Source organism: Numida meleagris, chromosome Z, assembly GCF_002078875.1.
Source record: "Numida meleagris isolate 19003 breed g44 Domestic line chromosome Z, NumMel1.0, whole genome shotgun sequence".
Taxonomy (NCBI): domain Eukaryota; kingdom Metazoa; phylum Chordata; class Aves; order Galliformes; family Numididae; genus Numida; species Numida meleagris.
In genome coordinates this window covers 11,542,628-11,563,054 of record NC_034438.1, presented here as the reverse complement: position 1 = coordinate 11,563,054, position 20,427 = coordinate 11,542,628, and the positions used below count along the sequence as shown (strand labels likewise).

At 35.6% G+C, this 20,427-nt stretch overlaps 1 protein-coding gene across 6 annotated transcripts in view; it reads right to left on the bottom strand.

Annotated features, from left to right (window-relative positions):
* NIPBL (NIPBL, cohesin loading factor) overlaps positions 1–20,427 on the bottom strand; it is a 163,540-nt gene that overhangs the window by 93,467 nt on the left and 49,646 nt on the right. For all 6 annotated transcript variants that reach the window (XM_021379383.1, XM_021379385.1, XM_021379388.1 and 3 more), the window contains 3 exons: positions 7,007–7,150; positions 4,770–4,935; positions 3,569–3,699 (listed from right to left, as the gene is read on the bottom strand). In XM_021379383.1, coding sequence (XP_021235058.1) covers positions 3,569–3,699; positions 4,770–4,935; positions 7,007–7,070 — 361 coding nt within the window. In that variant the 5' untranslated portion in view covers positions 7,071–7,150. The remainder of the gene's footprint in view (positions 1–3,568; positions 3,700–4,769; positions 4,936–7,006; positions 7,151–20,427) is intronic.

The following is a 20,427-nucleotide window of genomic DNA, read 5'->3' as shown; positions in this document are numbered from 1 at the left end:
TCCTGACACAAGACAACACTGAAAGGAGTCTGGTTCTGCTTTCTTTGCACCCTCCTTTCAGGTATTTATTCAGCATTGATGAGATCCCCCCAGGCTTGCTCTTCTCCAGACTGAAAAGCTCCAGCTCTCTAAGGCTCTTCTCATAGGAGAGATGCTGCAGTCCCTTAATCATCTTGGTAGCCTTCTTTCGGACACTTTCCAATATGTCCACATCTTTTCTGTACTAGGGGCCCAAGACTCAACAGAGGACTCCAGATGTGGTCTCATCAGTGCTGAGCAGAGGGCAAGGATCACTTCTCTTGACTGAGATATTTTGCCTACTGCAGCTAAGAATACCGTTAGCCTTCTTAGGAGCAAGAACACATTGCTGATGCCTGTTCAACTCAGTGTCCACCAGGATTGCTGGGTCCTTTTCTGCAGAGCTGCTTTTCATCTGGATTTCCCCAGCATGTACTGGTGCCTGGGGTCGTTTCTCCTCAGCTGCAGGACACTGCATTTCTCCCTGCTGAATTCCACAAGTCTTGTCAGCCCACTTCTCAGCCTGTCCAGGTCTGTCTGGATGGCAGCAGGGCCCTCTGGTGCGTTAGCCACTCCAATGAGTTTCATGTCATCTGTGAATATACTGAGAGTGCACTCTAACCCATCATCCAGATTGTTAATGAAGATGTCAGTCAGGACTGCAACCAGTATTAACCGCTGCATTCCTCCACTCCTAACAAACCTCTGAACTGACTTTTCACCACCAGCCACTACACTCTGGGTCCAGATCTCAATCCACCTCACTGTTTTTTCATCCAGCCCATACTTCGGCTGCTTCTTTGCAAGAATCTGATGGGGGACAGTGTCAAAAGCCTTCTGAAGTCCAGGAAGACAACATCCTATACTCCCCCTTCATCGACCAGGCTAGTCATTTCTTAATAGAAGTTTATCAGGTTGATGAAGTGTGGCTTCCTCTTGGTGAATCCATGCTGAGTACTCCTGATGATTTTCTTCTCTTTCATGTGCCTGTTCCATCATCTTCCCAGGGATCTTGGTGAGGCTCACTGGTAGTTTCCTGGATCATCCTTCCTGCTCTTTTTGAAGACAGAAGTGACATTTGCTTTCCTCCAGTCTTCAGGCTCCTCTCAGCTGCTACATCATTTTGTTAATCATAACTAATACCAATTCTAGTTCTAGAGTTGTTGAACTACAGATGAATATGAACTTCGGGAAAAAAAAACAGCAAAAAATTCTGCTTGTGCTTTAGCTTGTATTTACAACAACAGAAAACATATTTAGCTTTCTGGAGCCTTTGTTTCCTTTGAAAAATTGTACTGAACCAATAATTTTACTCCATGTTTAATATAATTATTTAGCCAGGTGGTTTTTCTGTTCCTACATCAGAGAAGAAGGTGGGGATAAATTAATTTGAGTTCATTTTGTCCATGTTAATGATGGATCTGACCAAAGGGAACAAAGTGTTGAGGTCCACCCCAAGACTGAGGGTAATCCAGAGGCAGGGGGGGTCCCCTTTGTTCATTCCTTCTCAGTTGTGTGCACCAGAAATACTGGGTCACAGCACCTAGCATTGACTTTTCTGCACACTGGATCCAACAGAGGGCAGAAAGACAATAGTCAGAAGGAAGATGGGAAAGAAATCACAAGAGACAAGCTTGAAATACTAGGAAAAAAAAATCAGTCTTCTAGCTGAAAAAAATGCATTACATAAGATCTCTACCAAATTGTTCTACAAATTATGACTACAGAGATCACAAAACCTGCCCACAAAAAAAGAACCAAAACTTTCCTGCCCCAGTAAAACCCTTTGGCCTTAGATATCTGAATGGGATATATTAACAGCTAGTAAGACGACCACAATTTGCCTGAACTTAGCTTAGAGACCCACATATTTTAAGATAAGAGAGTGCCTTTTCCTATTGAAAATTATGTCACACTTTGTCTATCTTTTTCAAACATTCACCCCACAATCATCTTCCTCTCAAAATAGTTTTTTTACAGGTATGCTTTACCTCTCTTCCTTCTTTCTCTCCAGTTTTCCAGTTTCACACTTGCATTGCAATGCTTCAAATGACACATGAATTCAAAACTGTGTAATGCAATGAAATAATCTAGGAATTGTTTAGTTCTGATCTCTTCTGGTTCTTTGAAACATTGTGTTAACTTTTTTAAAACAGCATCACCCGTTCTCTTGTATATCATTTTAAATTATTTTTTATTCTGTATCAATACCTTCCTTCAAGCATAAGGTAAAATATAAGAACTAATTATAGGGGTACTTATTAAGGATTACTCTTAATCTACTAAATCAAGCTATAGAAGTGTTTCCCCTTCTGAACAACACCATTAGCAAAATTTAGAAAGAAATCATCTAGCTTTGTTTCCTTTTGTTCAAAATCCTCTTCTGGAACAAAGAATTCCAGAACTATTTTCTTACTTTTCTACAGGGGAAAATTTGTTTACCCTACAAAATTGGTGCAAAATACTGAGGCAGAGTCTATCTGTGGTGCCACTCTGTGAATGGGTAGGACAATTGCAACATTTCACACAGCTGGAAAAATAATGCTGCCACATTTACCACTGAATACAGCAATGGTAATTGTTATCAGAGCTTAAGTTTCAGGATCAGTGAAGTTTTAAATATTTAGCAACAGGCTTACTTTTTTCATTCAATAAAATTTCTTCATTCTCTCAAGGAACATTACATGTTCTGTCCTATGCAAATCCTTTTCAAATCTTGTATGTCTTTTTACTCACTCATCTTGGTGAATGAACTTAATCACTTAACATTTTTTCCCTGTTCAAAACACCTCACACTTTCCATCCTCTGCAGACTCTTATGACACTTCCACCTATATTTCTGCAATGCTAGCAGTATCTGTGTACTGTGAAAAATGGAAATTCTCCTACTCAATTTACAGTTTGATACTTAAAGATGAGACTTCAGGTGGAAGAGAAAAAGTCTTCAGATCTAAATCTAGAACCTGTCTCGCTAATCCTTTGCTTGGTGTCTCCTACATCTTTGCTATTTACCAATATACACCTTAGAAGACAGTCAGCTTATAAGACAGTAAAATCCATACGGCATCAGAAAATGCTGAGAAGAGGAGTAGCAGAGAAAAGCTGTTACATACGGTTCACTTAGCCTTATTCCCTACACCTGAACTACTGAAGAACCATCACAATTAAAGACAAACTGTGATTGCACAGATATTCAGTAAAATCAAGGCATATTTTTCCAACTTCAATTATTTGCTAAGATAAGCATACAAAATTAGCCAGAAAGAAATTCAAATAAACAATTTTAAAATCAAATCCAATCAAGTATCCCATAAATTAGCTTTCAGTAGGGAAATAAAACATTATTTTCCAAAATTCCCAGTAGCTATTTCAGTGCTCACACTAATACAATCACCTTTAGAAGATGTCAAGATACATACCTCACTACCATCGTCAAACACAAAGTAAGGCATAGACACCATAGATGTAGTCCATATGTGATTGTTGTTAGTATCAGACCCTTAAGCATACCGAGCATAAATACAATCAGTAAGTAATTGAAAATTCTTACCGCTTTGTACCCCATATCTGTTTTGCATGCTTTTCTCCCTGAAAACGTTAGGATTCCTTGCCAGGATAGCTTGCAGCAAAACTGGTGTATCTCCCTCTGGATCATCGCTGCCAAGGTTATCTTTCAATTCTCTGTGATTGTGGAAGAAAGCAAACAAAGAAGGAAACGTCTTTTTAAATTTTAAGAAACAACGGTCAGATTAAAAAAAAAAAAAAGGCTAAAATGAAAAAAAAAAAAAAGTACAGCTAAAACAAATAAATAAATAAATAAAGTCTGCAAACCACTGTTCCTTCCCTGTCTTTACTACTACTATTTTTTTTTATCTCTTCTTTAAAGACTGGAAGAAATACTATGCCCACAATTGTTCAAAATTAGTCTCTGTTATTAAGCACATATATCCATAGTTGCCAGTTTCAAACACTTAAGAAAGTATGCCCACTTTCATATCTTGATCTTCTCCTCTGATGAAGAACACTTTGGATAACATCATGAAAGTAGTCTAAGAGTGAAAATAAGGTATGCACGAATGCATAACATTCAGGTTGTATACTTTATTTTAAAAAGCAAATATGGCATATCAGTTCCCTCTGAAGAATTGAAAATGTAATAGATTTTCTTTAAATACATCTGTGCTTTCATTTTTTGTTTGTTCTGAAGACTTTTAATGGATACTTCCATTGATCAAGATAGCTCATTGGAATACGTAGGAGAAAAACAATGCTGTCAACACAAGGCAATTCAAAGGACATTGTGTGAAAAACAAAATATTCATAAACAAAAAGCAGATACTTGCTGATTCATTTAATATCAAAGTTCCACAACTAAAACAGAATTGACATGGGTCTTACATGGTTATCACCAAAAATCTTCTTTGGGTAATATCAGATATATAATTTATGCATTATACATTATTCAGTTAACTGGAACATAAGTCAAAAAAAGTCAAAACCATGAAGTTTGAACTCATAACTAGCATTATGGAACAAGTAGTAGATCAAAAAAAAAAAAAAAAAAGAACAAAGTTATACTTCAGAGCTACGTGAAACAATAGACTCTTACACAGTGGCAATCTGCTAAAAACGTCTCATAAGAAACCTCCAAATTCCACTGTTCAGATTCTCACACCCCTCTCAACCCAGTTCATTTTAATCTCAAGAAATAAGGACAGTGGTGGCATAAAGCTGAAGTTCAAAATACATACATGTGATCTGTTGACACCTGATTAAGACTGTGGATGAGCTGCGAAACCAGATTTTCATCCCTGCAAGCCAGAAGGCAGTTCACCTCTTCAGCTATTCGTCCATTGAAGAGCAGGCTTTTTGTTGTTGTAGCAGGTAAAGGTGATGGGAGAGGCAGCTGGTTCAAAACTGTTATCAGAGGAGACAAAAAAGTTCAGAAACATTTCACAGAACAAAATCACACTAAGATTACTCCCTCATAAGATTAAGAAAAAAAAAAAAAAAACCCTGACAAATACATTTTAAATATAGCGCCATTAATTAAATTGTCAGTTTATTCTTCTCCTGTTGTATTCATTTCTATACAAGTTGTCCTCTCTAGAGAAGGCAAGTGATGTTGGTTAGTACGATTGCGATAATTCATTCAAAATATCCATTCACAAATCTAGGTAAAAGGATTTAACTGTTTAACAAAGACCACCCATGTTTCAATTGGATTACAAATAAGCATAGTACATTTACAGAGGGCATTCTTCAATCTACATGCCTAAGAAAGAAGTATATCAAATATCAAGCTGTGACCAAGTGAGTGGTAGGGCTACAGGAGAAGAGTAAGCCAGTAAGAACAAAATACTAGCTTTACAAATAAGATTCTCAAATGGGTTCAAGAAAACAAGCTGAGCCTGACTACCCAAACTTATTAAAACTTCAGGATGAAGGTTTCAGCTGAACAATTAGAAATAGCTTCAAAAAAGAACAATTTAAATGAAATACATTCTTTTGGGTCTTCTGTTTTGTACTTGGAAATTCTGAAGGAAAAAAAGAAGGGGGAGATGCCAGTTGTTTTTGTTTTATTTTTCCCAATATAACGTACACAATCACTGAACGTTGGAATAAATACATCGTAATTCAAATAAAGTGCACATTAAGAATTTCTTTTATTAATTGCGCAATATTACCCTGAACAAGCCAGAAGAAAAGAGCTAGATCAGCAAAATATGCTTATTTATTCCAACAGAATAAATTCCGGCGAGTGAGCTGAGCGTGCTCTACTGCCTCTCATCATCATGTACCCCATGTTTTTTATGACAGTGTGCCTTGTACATTCTAGCTCCTTCTTTCCACACAGAAAAAAAAATAGAAAAGGGCGGGGGGGAAGTTGTGACAAGTCATTGTTTTTTACCTTCTCCCAAGTCTCCCAAGTCTCTAAACTTTACATGAAAATTACAGACAAAAAGCATAAACACACCTAAGCACAGGGTCTAATGCCATCTAAACTAGTTCAGTGTTTCAAAAACTCTTGTGTGAGGGAGTTTGACCAGTAACTTCTACCAGTTACATATTTTGACTTTCCTTAGAATCTTGTCTGTAAATACTTAATGCTAGAAAATTTTCCATAGCTTGGAAAGTCATGATTTGCATCTTGATGGTCCACTATTAGGCACGCATAAACAAATATACATAAGCATATTCTTATATAAGTAGCATCTTCCAATTTGACATTTTAGAACAGAAAAACACAAAAAAAACTTTTCGGGATTTTTTTTTCCCCAAATACATCAGTTTTACTTTGCGTTATTCATTGTTTGTTTGTTTTTAAACTAGGAAATCTCAATTTTGAGGTACATAACTTTAGCTGTTCTTAGAAAGTTTTTCCAAATTTCAACAGTATGATAATAATTCATTTCCTTTACATGCACTTTGTCTACCTCATGTATTTTAAGACAGCACACACACCTAATTTGCTCCATACACAGGCTAAACAGTCAAGAAAGAGGCCTCATAGGTCAAGCTCCTTATTTTCATTACAGCAGCCCTTTGCACGTGATTATTAGAGCAACTCAAACAAAACTGAGGAAATATGTTTCCAATATACAGCACTGTGTTTTAAAGAGGTCTTTTATCATTCTTATGTTTTTCTTTATTCAAAGGGTACTTATATATATTTCTGACAAATTAATTCAATTCTGAATTATTTAAGTGCCAAGTTTACTTCAGGCTGCATGGTTTTGTTTTTAACCTAGATTTTATTACATGTTAAAATTAGCATTATTTTATTTGAAAATATTCCAGTTACAAGTTAAGTTAAAAATTTAAGTTACAACAAAACAAAAGTAATTTTTTAATGCCAAACCTAATTTAAATCAGAATTTTCTTAGTAACTAGCTTTTAATATTTTTTAGTACTTTGAAAATTCAAATATTTTCCAAAAAGGTAAAAAACAATATATTAAAGACCAAAAAAACCCAAGAGTACTTACGGTCTGTAAGACTAGCAATCCCTGCAAGAGTAGTGATGGGAACATGAGGCATATCCCCATTCATCCTGAAGTTCTGGGATGGTAGTGCCTACACAGATATTTTAGTTCAGGTGCCAACTATCATTACTTCCCATCTCCCAAGCACTGAAAAAATGAAAAAGAAAAAAAATATTACAACGTTAAGTTTACTTTCAATAATATAAATGAAACGTAGGACCTCATAATAAGTAAATTTTGTCAACAGTAAGTAGAACAACATTAATTTAAATATTAAATGGCATAAAGCAGTCAGAAGTCTGGTGTCAAAAGAAATGTCCTTTAGCAAAAAAGCTGCAAAATAAGGCAAACAAAACATTTTCTCAGGTTTTACAGTACCAATAGTCAATATCTGATTATTAGAAGTACAAAGTATTAAAATGGCTAATGAATTTTACATGTTATTTTGAAAGAAAAATCAAAAACTAAAAAATTGGTAGCAAAACTTCCACTGCATTTTACTGCAGTAGAGAACACATAATCCATAAGCAGTTTAAGTAATAAGCTGATACATTCACTTCTCCTTTTGGAAAATAAAGCATTTTTCATAGAAGAGGTGGCTACCAAAAATAAAAGCAATAATATACAGACATAAAAATGAAGGAAGCAATGTGAAAAATACAAAATTTTATTTTCAAAGAAGCATCTACTTCAAAATTATTCTGAAAATCTCTGTGGCAAAACTACTGCTAGCAACTGTATTCCCATTCCACAAAAACAAAAGGCTTTGTCCCACTAAAGAAGTTCATTTATTTACTGCAAAATGGTACAGTTTGCATTCCACAAATGAGTAAGTATTTGTTAACTGAGTTCTCACTATGTAAAGATTCCAACTATAATGAAGTCCATACTACTTAAAAAAAAAAATCAAAATCATTTCAGCGGCAGATGCAAAACAACAAAATTTACAAAGACCGCACACCACAGTCTACAATTATTATACTAAAGAAATGACACAAATCGAGCATGATAGTGTTTATAGACAAAATAAATTAAAGGAAAGGAACTTGATATAAATATATGTCTCTCTATTATGGACAGTCACCCGTGTTGACAGTTTCTTAAACAGAAAGACTTCCTCCATAAGCACTTGTTGTCTGCTGTTGATGCTGAAAATACGATTTGTTTGTGCTTGCTTACTTTTGCTTACTTAAAAAAACACCAATTTAGTGAATTATATACGCAATACATATAACAGTAAAGATCAGTCATTTCCTTAGTAATTCTTACTCTCTTTTTAAGTCACACCAACAGCAATATATAGGACAATCTTGCTAATAAATACACAGAGATTCCAAGCAAGAAAAGAAAACCACATGGTATAAAGTTTTCATTAACCACTGAAGTTAACTTTTCAGTTTCCCATCTCGTTATCTTCCCAATCTCATTATTACCAATAAATTATATATGTTTATTAAAAATATAGCTTATTAGAGGTGTGAAATCTAGCTAAAAAATGGTTGCAGATAGCTTTACTGTGTAGTTTGAATTTTTAGGTTATTTTGGTTTGCTTTTAACCAGGAGAAAGCAGCCCTCATGCACCCAGTGTAGTTTTAAATACAAATTGAGGTTCTTCACCTGAATCTAACACCAATATATGTAGAATTTCAGTGGTTTCTTAGTTCCATAAATAAAATTTTCTTTAAAAAACAAACCTACAACCTTTCTTGTCCCATGATAAGTTTGAAACAGCAAACCCACAAGAGCTGCTAATACTTTTAGTATTTAGCCATGTCAGTATCATTGGAAATCCGGTAAGCACTACTGAAGCAAGAAAAAAAAAACACGTTGTCACTTTTACTTCCTGATTGTCTGGGGAAGGTGTAAACATCAGAGGTAGTCATTATTAATAAGAGTTCTTTCCTGGCATTACTGCCACAATAATTCAATTATACAGATTTTCAGTAGGAAGAATTCATCCAGACAGTTAAATTACAAACTTTCTCCACAGCTACACAATTTGAAATGTGAACGAGTAAAGCTCAGACCAAGACTGTAGCAAGCTTAGGATGGTCAGGGGAGGAGCAAACTTTCTTTGTAAGAGAGCTGAATGGGTTAGTTTGTTTAGCTAACAAAACAAACGTCAAGAGGGAACCTGGGTTCTTTCCATATACAGCAGATAAATAAGGTTGTAAAGGAGGAATGCTAAAAACCAGCGCTCATACCACAATAGAGGCATGAACGCAAACAAGCAAGAATGTAATCAGAACAGAGCTTCTCACCAACAGAGTAACCACTTTTTGAAACAGCCTTCTCCTTAGAGAAGCAGAAAACTTAAGCAACTTTGTTAATTTAAGATGGATCATACAGATGTTAGCGAAGAGACAGGATGTGGTTGCCTGCATCAGCAAGCAACTAAGCACAGTGATTCAAGAAGACTCTTAGAGCACTATATTTTTGTAAGTATAACGATACGAGTAAGCAGATAAGACTAGAAAAAAAGACAAAAAAGGACAAAAAAGAAAAGACTGATGGGATTTAGTGATGAGACTAGTTTATACAACAAACACAATGCGAAGAAACCATATGGGAATATCTGAGTCCAAAGATTGCATTTGTTATGTTAAGTGCAAAACTGAAACTTATACAACTGGCAAAAAAATAGGTGAGACTCAGTTCCAGAACTGGAGACTGATGTCCAGTGAAACTACAATTACAATTCAATATCAAACCAGGAATATTAGTAAAACCCTCATTTAAGGAATTTAAAATATCAATCAGAGCAGAAAAATTGACAGCTCAAGAACAGGCTCTTGCATTCAAACCAACAGAACAGCATGCAATGATTAATGGCTTGACAAAGTTGTTTTGTTGTTGTTTCTTCCATTCATGATCAAGAAGAATTAAAAGTAATAAATTGTAGCAAGTCACTATTACTCAAGGAGAATCAAAACTTAACAATTTTTAGATAGTATTTTACATTATCATCTTTATAGAGTAGCTACTACTGGTGGTACAGAGTTTCTATCTCCAGATTGGAAAAAAATGGAAGTGTATAGTCTGATTTATGGAAATTAAAGAACTGCTGCACTGTATAGTTTCTAAACAATGAATGAGAGTGTAAAAGTTCAAACAGAGAAGTGCACATACAATTTACATATACGCAAAGCACATCTTGCATATTCAGAATATACTTAATTATTCTTGCTCTCTCTAGGAAACAGAGAATATGTAAAATTTACTCCAGGGAGGAAGAAACTGCAGAACACAAAGGAATTGATACAAATAACCCCTTAGTGAGGGGAAAACAGTGAAAGGGAAGTATATATTAAGAACAATATAGGAAAAGACATCATCGTAAGACATAACAAAAAAGTGTAGCCACAACAAGATAGCATTGAAAGTGATTATTAAAGGAAAAAACTTATGCCATTAATATTTTCTAACCACACTTATAAAGTACTACTTCAATATGTTGGGTTTTACCTTCATTTTTTCTCAGTAATCTATATATCCTCCTTTACTGTAAATAAACATTCCAAAGAAAATTTCTAGCAAAAAGATAAATTTTAAAAGGTGTTTGCTTATTTGTTCTTAATTGGGAAGATAAAGTTAATACGTGGCTGATAGAACACTCCATAAATAGGAAGACTGCCTTCAGTACTGACTACATTGCATTGAAGGGGTGTGGAGGGGTGAGAGCAGGAAGAGAAAGAAAGGAGGAAAAAAAAGGAAGAAAGAAGCTGAGTCTGTCCTGATTTCATTCTTTTTTTTTTTTCCCCTTCCCAAATATTGCAGCATTTGACTTTCAAATAAAATTGCAGGACTCTGACTACTGATTACCGCACATTTGAACACAAAGTTCAAATCCTGCATTTATTAAATGTTCCTCTTTGTTGAAATATGTTCTGATCTTCCTTAACAAAAATAACAGTTCCTTCCATGGCTTAACTATGTTCATGCATGCGAGCAGTGGAAAACAACATAAAGGAGAAAGTCAGCTTATATACAGTAACACACAGGTCCACTAATAAACTCAGTATGTACAGTCAGCTTAGTAACCAAACTCAGTATCGAGAAATTAAACATACATGCTAATGTATGTTTAAATATTTCATTCCTCATACTGTAGGGTTGTCTTTTAAATTAACCTTTCATTAACTTTTAAATCTCTAGATTTAAAAATCAAAACAACAACAACAAAATACTTATATATAACTGACCTAATATGCTCCTGAGAAGATAATATTAAGTGAATTAAAATTAAATTTCAAGAAGTGCTACTGTACTACTTCTCTATTTTTTTTATAATCACTCCACAAAACAGAATATTTTTAATACATCGCATTTCATTTAGTTGCAATTATCAAATCTTATAAATATTTTCACTCAAACTAAAAAGCGGTTTTCATTTCTTATCTGTGGAGCAGAATAGTATTGGTATAACCACAGCACCATGATTAAAGCTGATGTTTGCAACTGCACCTTAGAAGTAAACCAGCACAAGTTGTGTATTAGCTATCTTTAATTTAAATGAGCAGAGAGAACATTTTCTTCTAAAAATCAGCAAACGTTATAATAAACAGTAACCAGCTTAAACTTCCACATTTTGCAATAAATTGCTTTTCTGATTGGATGCTGTGTTTACATGAATCTCTTCTAGTTATCAGTCTGTAAGGCTAAGCACCTAAGGAAAAAAACATCTCCTCAGAAATGAAGGGCGTCAAAGGGACCATGAATGAATACCCTCTAGTTCACATTCGCACAAGATACTGTGTCAGAATAAATTAACAATGCGTACCCACAAGAGGGCAGACTACTGGCTTCCAAACCAGAGCTGCAGTTTAATACAATGACACTAAGTCTGCAGCAAGTTTCCCGATCTAAATGCTTTCATATATACTAACAAAGGAGTTCAGGTTCTTAGCACTAAATCCATCTCTGGAAAGACAGCATCAGAAGAGAACAGTAATTAATCACTGACGGAACTGTCTTAAGGTTAAAACAGTAAAGCAAGGAACTATAAAGCCACCTTAAATGAATCTAACTTTAACAACCAAATGGGGATGAGCATATAACAGATGGAAGGAGGAAGTGGTTGGAGGGTCAGAAATCAGAAAGACTCATTTTAAAAGCTCATGAAAACACACCATCAGGAAATTCAAGTTTTATACAAAATGGTCTCACCTTCTATAATATCACCTATGGAAGGGGAAAAAAAGGGAGTAGGGGAAATGAAATTTGAAAATACAGATACAGAAATCCCAAAAGCACAGAATCAGGTGAAATTCAATGTTCTAGTAAAATCTATGTTTGATTCATAAAATGATCAACCAGCAGAATGTGAGGGATGCTGATAAACCAAGTGAAAGACTTAAGAGTTTGAGACAGAAACTGTCTAATATCTATCTAATATTATTTCTAAATCGGTCTAACAGTGCCTTCCTAAAACAATTCCAGTAATAGCTGTTCAAATCACTACAAATAACTACTATGGAAACAGCTGTTGAGAAACGTAGTGTACTGAGCCAATTGTAGGCTTCTTCTGGATATAGAGCTACTTTCAGCAAAAACATTACAGCAATAACTTTCTTCCTCTGTGACTGCAACCATCATCCTTTGCCCGGATGCCTGCGCTGCCCAAGTGCTACTAGCTACAGTAACACTACTGTACATGACAACAAACACCAGTAAAGCTGGTGGAAGCATCTGCTCTACAAGAGATCTGTGGATTCAAGGATGGGGTCCTTAGAGCGAGAGCATATGCACAGTTTTTTTTTTTTTTTTTTTTTTTTTTACCAGGGTAAATGGACATGAGACTTAATTGTGCTTCACATCTGTAATCACCCTTCCTGGCGTAGGACGGAAAGGGAATTAACATAATCAAACAAACAAAAAAAAAATTACATCACCAAAAACCAGACAAAGTCACATACAGAGAACAAACTCTGCAGGTAGTTTGCAGCATCTGAGACTTACCTTACATGAATGTATAGCAGGAAATGTTGACCATTTTTTACTACCTTGCAATTAAAAAGGTTAAAATATCAGTAGAACGGTTTCCTGAAAAGAAGGAGCAAGCCTCCAACAGCATTAGGACCTTTTCTGCTAAAGCCATTTCCTTCTGTTAAATACAGGAAACTTTTCCCATTCATTCATTTTACTTTACATAAAAATTAAAAAAAAAAAAACAAAACACAACCACATACAAAGCATTCTGCACTTAAAAACAACATCTCAAATATTTAATGCAGACTCGTTCAAGCTAAGGACTCTTGAAAAGGAGCAGATATCAAATCCTTCATATATCAGAATTTAAAAACTAATTAAAAGCCTATTCATTCGACAAGACATGTCTCAAAAGATGGTAGAAAAAAAAAAAACAAATTATATTTATGAAGTGTTGTGATGATCAACATGTGAAGCCTATAGCAGCAAAAGAAGAAATTAGAAGTTCTGCAAGTACTGATTTTCATTGAAAACGCCCAGTACATTGATGGAGCTAAATAACCAAGAACATAGAACAGTTATCATCTTAAAACATGAGAATTAAATATTTAAGTGAGTGAACAAAAATCTTGCACCTGGATCCAAAACAAGATGCCACTGGCTCCTCCACATGAGAGAACTCATACAAAATACAGTCTTACTGATAACCCACACCTAAACCAAAGAACTGACATGCTTTAAAAGCTAAACTGTCCAAAAAAAAAAAAAAGTACTTTTTTTTTTGCAGGCACAATTAATTTGTGTTTGGAGAAGACAAGGCTCTGGGGAGACCTCACTGTGGCCTTTCAATACTTGAAGGGAGCGTATAAACAGGAGGGGAATGATTGTTCACGAGGGCGGATAGCGATAGGACAAGGGGGAATGGTTTTAAGCTGAGACAGGGGAGGTTGAGGTTGGATATTAGGAGGAAGTTTTTCACTCAGAGGGTGGTGATATGCTGGAACAGGTTGTCCAGAGAGGTTGTGGATGCCTCATCCCTGGAGGCATTCAAGGCCGAGCTGGATGTGGCTCTGGGCAGCCTGGTCTAGTGGTTGGTGACCATGCACACAGCAGTGGGGTTGAAACTCGGTGATCTTTGAGGTCCTTTTCAACCCAGGCCATTCTATGATTCTATGATTCTATGAATTCAAGAGCTATTAGTCAAGAAATACATCAGTTATGTTCAACAGTTTTGCAAAACAAAACAGCTAAAACTTCTTTTAGGAAGAATTCCTTTATTTAGGGAGTTTAATACTGGTCCTTGGCTATCTTTTTAGACTTTATGAATATCCTCTTCAAGAGCATCTCCCTTCATGTGAAAGATTCAGACATCACTGGGAGCTACTATTTTTGTCCTTCAGAAGCAAACAGAGAATTAAGATGTAATAAAATACCTTCTTCACTTGGAAGCACAAGATATTAAGCACAGCTGAGAAATTTACAAAGGGAAGATCTCAAAACACTTCAGTAGTTCATACATTTTATTTTCCATCTACAGTACATATTCCTTGTGCAATTTTTATTGTAACTAACAAAGCACGCCTATAATTGTACTTGATTGAGTGAGCATAGCACTTTTGCTTGCTCAGAACATAAGCAACAGCTGATATTAGACACAGTTAATAGATGTGTGTAATGGTAAGATAAATTAAAATGGGTCTGTAAGTCAGCACTGCACAAGGGAGAGTACTTTAGGCTACAGAACACATCTTTCATACTGAAATACTTGCGACAGAGGTATGAGAGGATGTACTTCAGTTGCTGCAAAAGTAATGCCTTCTAGTTATTTCCATGGGAACTACAACAGACACAAACAGCACAATAACACTTCCTGATAGAGCAAATTCTCAGATAAAAAACATTATTCTTCAACATAGTCAACGCCATTATCTGCATTTTCACCACTGATGAACAAGAGCCTGCATGCTGCGCCTGCAAAAATCTGCACCAGCAGAGGTGACCCACTGTTGCTGTCACCACTGCTGAAATGCACCACCCGCCACCTCGCTCTCTTCGATCCACTGTTGGGTCTCCATGAACACACGGTAACAAAATTTAATGAAATACTGGTGGAAAGGTTCAGGCTCTATTGTCATACCACCGACATCTGCCTCTGATGCCATGGACCAACATCACAGAACAGGAGGCATTACTTTCAGAGAAGCCCTACTAATAACTTGTTTTTTCAGTCTTTTCCTCAATGTCTCATTTGTGTTAGCTGGTCAAAATGCTGCCCTTTTCTAAAAAATGCTGTGTGCTTTATTTATAGTTTACGGACTTTCTTTAATTAGGCCAGATCTTCAACCAGGAATGGCTGGCCACTGAGCGATCAAAACCTATTCAATTATGGAGTTTTTTCTAACTTCTGTTCTTAAATTTCTGTCACTGAATTACCACAGACGATTCAAAAACTGTACTAAACAACACTGGGGAGCAATAAACCTGTTGAGGCAGTAGTTAATTTTGCACAAGTCTTGCAGCCAATTTTTACCTTTTTTTTCAGATTTAGAAAACAAAACATGCCTATAAGCTTTTTACACACTAAGAAAACAGCTGAACAGCTATAATATTCTTTAGACATTCACAATATGAACACAAAATTATTTATAAACATACTTAGTGTACTGCATTTCAAAAGTAATTCACTATCTTTTGTTCTGGAGTTAATATTGACCTGTAATGTGTTATTCCCTTTGCTCCAGTGCTCATCCTGTTGCCTACTCTTCAGCTTAAGCTGCATACCCATCTAGGACAGATGTTCTACAACACTGGAGGCGGTAGGATGACTTTTATTTTTGAAGTGGTGTATTAATTACCTTCACTGTCTTTGAAACTTCCACCCCTTGTAAAAATATAACTGAAATGGACCAAGACTTTCAAAAATTGCTTGAGTATGGCACTTACAGAGAAACAAGTGTAATGATCATTTGGCGGAAGATGATTAAACAAATCAGTGTTTTTACTAATTATGTGCAGAACCACAAAAAAACAAAAGCTTTGTGCAATACAATAGGACAGTACAATTACAAGCAATGCAATTAGTTTTTGTAGTTATACAGTATTCACTATGCAAAATTTGCTGTTTGATTCTTTTTATAAGTGGTATATTCCTCATCCAACATACAAATTAAAAAAAAGAAAAATTAAAAATTAAGAAAAAATACGCTAACATTTTAAAAAAATCACAAAATGTCCATGGAATTTAACATTTTAATTAAAATTACTAACATATTGCAAAAACACATCATTTTGAAAGAGTAAACATGAGAGCAAAAGTAACCTTCTGAAAAAATAAATGCAGTGTTAGTGTTTAATAAAAAAAATAAATGTGTAAGACTTCAAACATGTTCTGGGTCCTGCACTTTGGCCACAACAACCCCAGGCAATGCTACAGGCTTGGGGCAGAGTGGCCTGGAAGATGTGGAAGAAATGGACCTGGGGGTGTCGGTGATAACAAAACACTGGTTAGTGTCAGGAGGTTGTTTATTTTTTTCCTCTCCCTCTAAGAAAAAAGCAAAATACAAACCATAACCCTCCAGATAGCCATCCCCATTAACCTTATAAATAGATTGTCAACAAGCATGTAAAACAATATCACTGGTCAGCCAAGATACCCTTTTTTCCCAACTGTGCAGACAATTTGGTGACTAAAAGCTTCTCTTCCTATGAACACTATAGTTACCTAAACTTTTGGAGCGCAATGTACCCAAAGACATAGCATAGGAAAACAAATGAAGTCTACAGTTGGGAAAGCACACATATTCAAAGTTATTAGTAAGCCCTGAGGCATGCACTAGAGGTATTGTGTTGAAGTTACTGTTAAACCAAGCAGATGATTACCAGCTCACCAGGAACACCTGGAGCTAGATGGTAACAATCTATCTCTCAGCAGGTAGGAATGTTATTATATTAGGGCACGGCCTTTGTCCACCTGGGGAAGGATTCAAGAAGTTCCCTAGGAAAGTGTCCTACATCACACTGAAATTCTGCTGCTATTGCTGGTTTTCTTATATCTGCAGCTCAAAGGGGACAGAAGTTTCTAAAGTTCACAAACAATGCTGAAAGGAGGGATGCAGTTCCAAGAAAATCAGTTCTCTAAAGCAATGTCTCTTTCACCTTACCGATCACCTCTGTATGCTAGTCACAATAGGCTGCAGATATCACAAATCTCAAAACAAAGCTATCTATCAATCGCAGCATTTGTCCACAAGCTGCTCACAGGCTATGAACTCTTCAGATGAGTTTAAACGTCCTAACCTCCAAATTTTCCAAAATTTACAGTGTCACAGCATAAACAAATATTCTATCTGTAAAAATCAGGTGGCATCTGAAAATTATAATGTCCACACACAAAAACGTATGGGGACTTTCGATGTTTGACCTCACCACGTTAAACGTTCTCAGCTCACCTCCACCGGGTATGGCAGGAATAATTTTACAAGTTATCAAGTTTAGCAGTAGTACAAAAGAACACAGAATAGTTGTCAAGAGCAAAAGCATACTTCCAGGAGAAACAATGTGTAGCAAAATAACAACTAAATGTTTGCCTGGATAGGAGTATCACAATCTAGTTAGTATTGGACAAGCACAAGAAAGAACGCTATTATGAAGAAAATCTCCTTATCCATCGAAATTCCTGAAAACACTAATCTGATTTATTTCTTTGTTCATAAAAGAGATTCAACTACCTCAAACAAGTCTGGGAATTTTCTTCAAATTTAATAGTGTTCATTTGATGAAACTTAATTTTACAGTAAAGAAAAAACAAACGAATTCAAACTTCCCATTTTGAATGAGAAAATAAACTCTGTGCTTAATGCAGATCAACTAATCCACTGTAAATTAATTCCTTGGGTTAATTTACATTAGAAGCCTTAAGTGTCTTGATGAAGGCAGGGCTTGTGTAATGCCTTTATTTCTAATGATTTGTACAAAATTAATTCATACATCTTCAAACAGATCAGCTAAATAAAAAATTACAGCTTGTCTGTGATCTAGTTTCAACTAGAAAAATGTAAGTTTCACATTGTAGACTCTTACCAGTACTTCTATAACTTCTGCTTCTGCAGGTCATATAGATTAGATCGCAGGTATACGATAGCAAATGTACTACTTTTTTTTTTTTCCACATACAAGAGCAATGCAGAACCATAATGCATGGCACACAAAATAAGGGATGAACTATCCCTCTGAGGAACTGTGCTAAAAGTGTAAGCACAGATGCCAAGCATACTACAAGGGCTGCTCCAAAAGTAATGCCTCCTATTTTATGATGTTGGCCCACAACATCAGAGGCAGACGTTGGTGTATGGCAGTAGAGGCTGAACCTTCCCACCAATATCCCATTACATTTTGTTGCCATGTGACAGATGGCAGCAGAGGGGCAGCCTGACAGAATGGCGTCTGACATGGAAGTGCGGATTACGCAAAGCTGTGTCACTGAATTCCTCCATACGGAAAAAATAGCACCCACTGATATTCACTGATGTTTGCTGAATGTTTACGGAGACCCCACAGTGGATGTGATCACAGTGAAGTGGTGGGTGGTACATTTCACCAGTGGCAACAGCGACATGAAAGAAAACCCATGTATAACCAATAGTCATTTTTTAATCCCTTTTACTGTAAGTAGTAAGAAAACAAACAACAACTCAGCAAAAACTGGAAAAAAAGAATGAAAAAAAGAGACATTTAAAATGTATCCTACAGAAAAAATTAATAATTGCATCTCCAACTGGAATGGCCTTTTAAACAAAATTAGAAATATTCATAATGACACAGGCATTTCTTCCTACACAATCAATGGAAGCAACAAAATTATCACTATTTACAGATTCGTGGAACTGGGAAGTATTTCAGTTTCAGAGTTAAGTATAACTGCTAGCACTTAATCTGAGCCATAGGCTTTCTATACTTGCTTTGACAAATTTGTAGATCTTTGGACAAAAAAACTCTCTGCAAGCAGATGAAGAGGATCTACTGGAAACACAGCTTTTCTATTTCCCCCAACCAGACTGGAGTTATTGTTTAGAATGACCACTACAGTTACTCAACCAAAACAAAAAAAGAGGTATGTTCATCCTTGAAGAACACATCATCAACCAACAAACTTGTGCCCTTTATAATTGCAGGGGAAAAAAAAATGAATAAATATAGATGGGCCCTATACTACACTGTCAGTCTACATCTAAACTATTGCAATAGTTTAAATATTAAACTTCCACTTTGTTTAATTTAGTACACTTGCAGAGTTTTACTAATGATAAACTAACTTGAACAGTACACAATGCACTAAAAACATTCCATCTACATGACATTATCAATCACTATCTTATCAAAATTAACTACTTCATTTGCTTTATCTGTTTTAGTATCATCCTGTTCCTCATCTTTTGGAGAACATGCAATACAGTTTTCAGGCATCAAAACAAGAATGCTCTGAACTTTGTTATGAACAGTAAGAGAAATGAGAAGCTACGGTAAGAATGAACCATTTCCAATAAGCTGCACTGCTGGATACAGATAAAAATCTATAAGATCTCCTCTTCTCTGGTAATCTTTCTGCAAGATCACAAATTATAATGCCTTTGAGAAGCAAAGGGTTTGCTTCTCAAGTCTAAAGGAAACAAAATGTTTTGGCCAGTTGCTCAATTCCTCCAAAGTAACTTTTACTGTGTGCGAGTGACACACATGATTTTTTTTTGTTTACTTCAAAGCAATGGTCACAACCCTTGCAAATGATTTAGAAATGCATATGGCTGCTCATAACAACCATCTGACTTCCCTCAATTCAATTCAGTCTTCCAGGAAGACTTTGCAAGTCAACACCTTCTTCTCAAGGTGTTTTTTTCTTTGAAGTCTGTCCTAGGATTAAAAAACAAAACAAACAAAAAAACAACAACAGAAATAAAATCAGCTTCTTAAGATACTCGTTCTTAGAAATGCTGTTACCAGACTTTGGTACTTCTTAGAAGAAAGAAAGTCCTTTGGAATCACTCTTTATGATAGATTTTGGAACTTGATGGGAAAGGGACTAGGACTTCCCATACTCCTTGAGCTTTCTCCAAGGTCTCTCATTTCAGAAGGCAGTTTTGGTATCTAGCCTTCACAAAGCATGCAAAACCTCATACAAATTCTATTTCACAAACAATATTACATGAGATGTGCACTCTTGGAAAGAAATCACTGCCATAAAATTTCCATTATATTTTTCTACCTTTTTAGAAGTAAATTTAATAAGAAATACTTCACTGCTTATTAATACATAATGGACAAAAAGGTTTTTTAATATTAAAGGAAAGTTAAATTCCACTACATATCATACAAAAATAAATTCTATCTCGTAACGAATTCAAGAGGGTAATTCGAGGGAACTGGAAAGATTCACAGTACCAGTCTACAAAGTGACAGCTTTCCCTGTAGTCAACTTGGGCATGGCTCAACTTTAAAAAGCATTT